This window comes from Amia ocellicauda, chromosome 1, assembly GCF_036373705.1.
Source record: "Amia ocellicauda isolate fAmiCal2 chromosome 1, fAmiCal2.hap1, whole genome shotgun sequence".
NCBI lineage: Eukaryota > Metazoa > Chordata > Actinopteri > Amiiformes > Amiidae > Amia > Amia ocellicauda.
Window position 1 is genome coordinate 24,025,879 of NC_089850.1, and position 4,016 is coordinate 24,029,894.

Sequence of the window (4,016 nt, forward strand, 5' to 3'; positions counted from 1 at the left end):
CTGGGACCAATTGTTGCCATTCCTTCTCTTTGCCATTAGAGAGGTGCCTCAGGCTTCCACAGGCTTTTCCCCATTTGAACTATTGTATGCCCATCGGCCCCAGGGGCTCCTCGACATTGTAAAAGAAACCTGGGAGAGCCAGCCCTGCCCCCATCAGACAGTGACTGAACACAGAGAGGAAAGGACGCAATGGGTTAAGATGATCATGCCGATTGTAAGGGAACATTTGCGACAAGCCCAAAAAGCCCAGCAAAGAGCTTACAATCATCCAGTGGCACCCAGAGAGTTTGCAACAGGAGATCGAGTCTTAGTGTTAGTGTCCACGTCTGAATACAAGTTCCTGGCCACTTGGAGAGGGCCATATGAAGTTAGAGAAGGTCAGGCCAGTGAACTATACCGTCAGGCAGCCAGGGAGAAGGAAACCAGAACAAATATACCATGTCAACCTGTTAAAAATAAATAAATAAATAAATAAATAAAAAATGGGTGGACCATGAAGTCTATTGGAGTGACATTCGAACCCCAGTCATAGAGGAATGGCTCAGAGACATGATAACCGTGGGAGATCTCTCTCCCAGGCAGAAACAAGAGTTAGATTAATTTCTAGAGAAAAATTTGGAGATTTTCTCTTCTCTGCCAGGACATACACACCTGGCCACACACAACATCATCACTGTCCCAGGAAAGAAGGTGCACCAAAAACCCTATCGGATACCAGAAGCTCGCAGGATTGCCATTCAGCAGGAAGTGGAAAAGATTTTATAGCTTGGGGTGATCGAAGAATCCCATAGTGACTGGTCCAGTCGCATTGTCCTTATTCCCAAACCTGATGGAAGCATCTGATTTTGTAATGACTTCCGGGGATTGAATTCTATCTCGAAGTTTGATGCTTACCCAATGCTTCGGGTGGATAAACTGATTGAAAGACTGGGAACTGCACGCTTCATCAGCGCCCTGGACTTAACAAAAGGATACTGGCAGGTTCCCCTCAGCGCAACTACCAGGGAGAAAACTGCTTTTGCCACCCCTGGGGGGCTGTACCAGTACTGGATGCTCCTGTTTGGCTTACACAGGGCCCTGCTACATTCCAGAGGTTGATGGACAGAATTCTGCAACCACATTGCCAGTATGCGGCTGCTTACTTGGATGATGTGATCATTCACAAGTCACACCTGGGAGTCCCATCTGGAAAGACTGCAAGTAGTTACAGATTCCCTGTGGGAAGCAGGCTTTACTGCGAATCCAAAAAAATGCACACACTGGGTAAGTGAAGCCAAATATCTGTAATTTTCAATAGGAAGAGGGATGATCAAACCACAGGAGAACAAAGTGACTGCCATGCAAGCCTGGCCATGTCCTGTGACCAAGAGGCAGGTGAGAGCCTTCCTGGGACTGACTGGTTATTATAGGAGGTGTATTCCTAACTTTGCTACAATTGCAGCATCTCTCAGTGACCTCACTAGGAAAAACATGCAGAATATGGTAAAATGGAATCCAGAACAGGTCTTTGTGTGCCTTAAAACTGCATTATGTTCAGCCCCTGTGCTTTCATCCCCAGACTTCTCCAAGACCTTTATCGTGCAGATGCATGCCTCTGACAGAAGGAGAAAAATGCCAGGGTAACCCGATTGTTTTTTGAGTTTGCAGCCCTTCCATTTCCACATCTCCCACCGTTTTGGCTCCAAACATGGCAATGCAGATGCCCTGTCCTGGGTCCATGCTTTTCTTTCATCTGTCATGATCAGCCCGAGGGGGCTCAGCCAAGGAGGAGGGTATGTAACACAGTGTGGGGTAGGGTTATAGAAAACTGATATATCCCTGCACGTGTCTTTGGCTGCTAGGCCAAAAATGCAAGAACAAAAACTACATTGCCCACAAACCCCAGCACTCAACTTCCTGTGGGCTGTCAGCTGACCTACTCCAGCAGTCAGCTGACCCACCACTAGGAACAGGTGTCTCAGGGCTGCCTGCATAAAAGGGAGGACCCAAACATTTAGTTCCTTGTCTCATACCCGTTGTGGACGGGGACAAGGAGGGCGGCTGAGTAGCAGCGTGACAAAGACAAACGGCGTGATTTCTGCTTTAAAAGAAACACAGCCAGCGTTGAGTCGGGGGGGCGGGGGGGGACTTCTACTTGCAACCACTCATACAACACGCTGGCACATAACTCAACCCCGCACTGTGCCACATTACATTAATGAGAATTTGGACTTATGAACACCAGACTCCAGATGAACATGAATAAATGCTTTATTGAATAATAAAATATTAGTTATTTGTTTTCTATTGTAGGACCTTTTTTCAGCACCCCTCTACATGGACAGCTTCATCATGAATTTTACAGTGTATGAAGAGATGGAGTACTGTTTTCAGCATTTGAAGGGTTCCTGCCCCAAAGCACGGAGGCTGGTCCTTATTAAGGTTGGAATGTACATGTTCATGGTCGGAACAATTTTTCTTACTGTGTGTGGAAACTTGATTGTCATTATTTCAATTTTCCATTTCAAACAGCTTCATTCTCCAACCAATTTTCTTATCCTGTCTTTGGGATGTGTTGACTGTCTTTTGGGGGCACTTGTTATGCCATTAAGCATGATTAGATCCATAGAAACATGTTGGTACTTTGGAGAACTGCTTTGTAAAATACATTCCAGTTTCGACATGATGATTTCAATGGCTTCTATTTTCCATCTAAGTTTCATTGCTATCGACCGATATTATGCTATATGTGAGCCTTTAAGATACAAAAGTAAAATAACCATATTTGTCATAGCCATTTTTATTGGTGTCAGCTGGCTTTTATCTCTTGGGTTTGCTTTTGGAGTGGTGTTTTCCAATGTAAATATAATAGGTATTGAGGAATTAGTCATTTCAAACTCTTGTGTGGGTGCATGTGTTCTGATTTTTAACAAACAGTGGGGACTGCTGGCAACATTAGTAGCATTTTTAATTCCAGGAATAGTGATGATTTCCCTATATATGAAGATTTTCTTGGTGGCCAGAAGACATGCCAGACTCATAAACAATATATCAGAGAAAGACGTTTCTCAGAATGATAATAAAAACAAAGTAGCTTACAACCGAGAAAGAAAAGCTGCAAGAACTCTGAGCATTGTAATGGGAGTTTTTCTATTTTGTTGGCTGCCATTTTTTATCGCCACTCTAATTGATCCGTTTATTGATTTTTCTACACCACCAATTCTATTTGATGCACTGGTGTGGTTTGGCTACTTTAATTCTACTTGTAATCCCATAATTTATGGATTATTTTATCCTTGGTTTCAGAAAGCATTCAAAATAATTATAACAGGAAAGATATTCTGTCATAATTCTTTATTATTGAATCTCTTTCCAGACAGTGGAGTATAACGTATCATTTTCGAGCCAATTTGTTTTAAGTGTTAAAGGCACTGTCAGCATATTTTCCAATATCTGAGTTTCAGTCTTCAAGAAAGTAAAATGTATTCTCTGTAAAATGACTCTCTTGTTAATACATACATGATTGCATGTGTAGCACCTGGAACTCCTGAGGGTGCTGCTAAAGGCATTAGTTAGCAGCATCATGCAAGGGAGCTGTCAGATGAATAATAATACATTAATTACTTAAAATCAAGATCAAACATTACAAGCACAGAAAAGCATATACAAGACAAGTGCATAGTGCAGCCTAGAGAAGCCACTGAGGATAGAAAACATGTTTTCACCTTGTTTTACTTCTTCCTTCTCACTGCTGTCATTCCTGTCTCACTGCTGAGTTGCTATATTTCAAGGTTCCTGCTAAAGGCTCTGTGCATCCTCACATTTGCACTGGATTGGGAGTTTCTTTATATTTTATTAAGAATGGTTTCAAGGTTCCTGCTGTAAGAGGATGTTGTCTATGCTTGGTTTTCATCCAACAGTTTAACTGAAACTCATAGGCCAGTTATTATTACCTAAATCAGATGTTTTCCAGAGGGAAGATGCTGTGAAGTCACGGGTGTGCAATAATCATCTATTTGTGACTGAATTCATGTAAA

The 4,016-nt window shown here is 42.6% G+C and overlaps 1 protein-coding gene across 1 annotated transcript; it reads left to right on the forward strand.

Moving 5' to 3' along the window:
• Positions 1–2,355: 2,355 nt before the first annotated feature.
• On the forward strand, positions 2,356–3,502 carry LOC136759912 (trace amine-associated receptor 4-like). Its single transcript, XM_066715049.1, has one exon. The coding sequence runs from the start codon at positions 2,356–2,358 to the stop codon at positions 3,367–3,369; it is 1,014 nt and encodes a 337-aa protein (XP_066571146.1). The 3' UTR covers positions 3,370–3,502.
• The last annotated feature ends 514 nt before the right edge of the window (positions 3,503–4,016 follow it).

What these genes read in the sequence shown, in the direction of transcription:
- LOC136759912 (XM_066715049.1), top strand. Translation starts at nt 2,356, where the DNA reads ATGGAGTACTGTTTTCAGCATTTGAAGGGTTCCTGCCCCAAAGCACGG.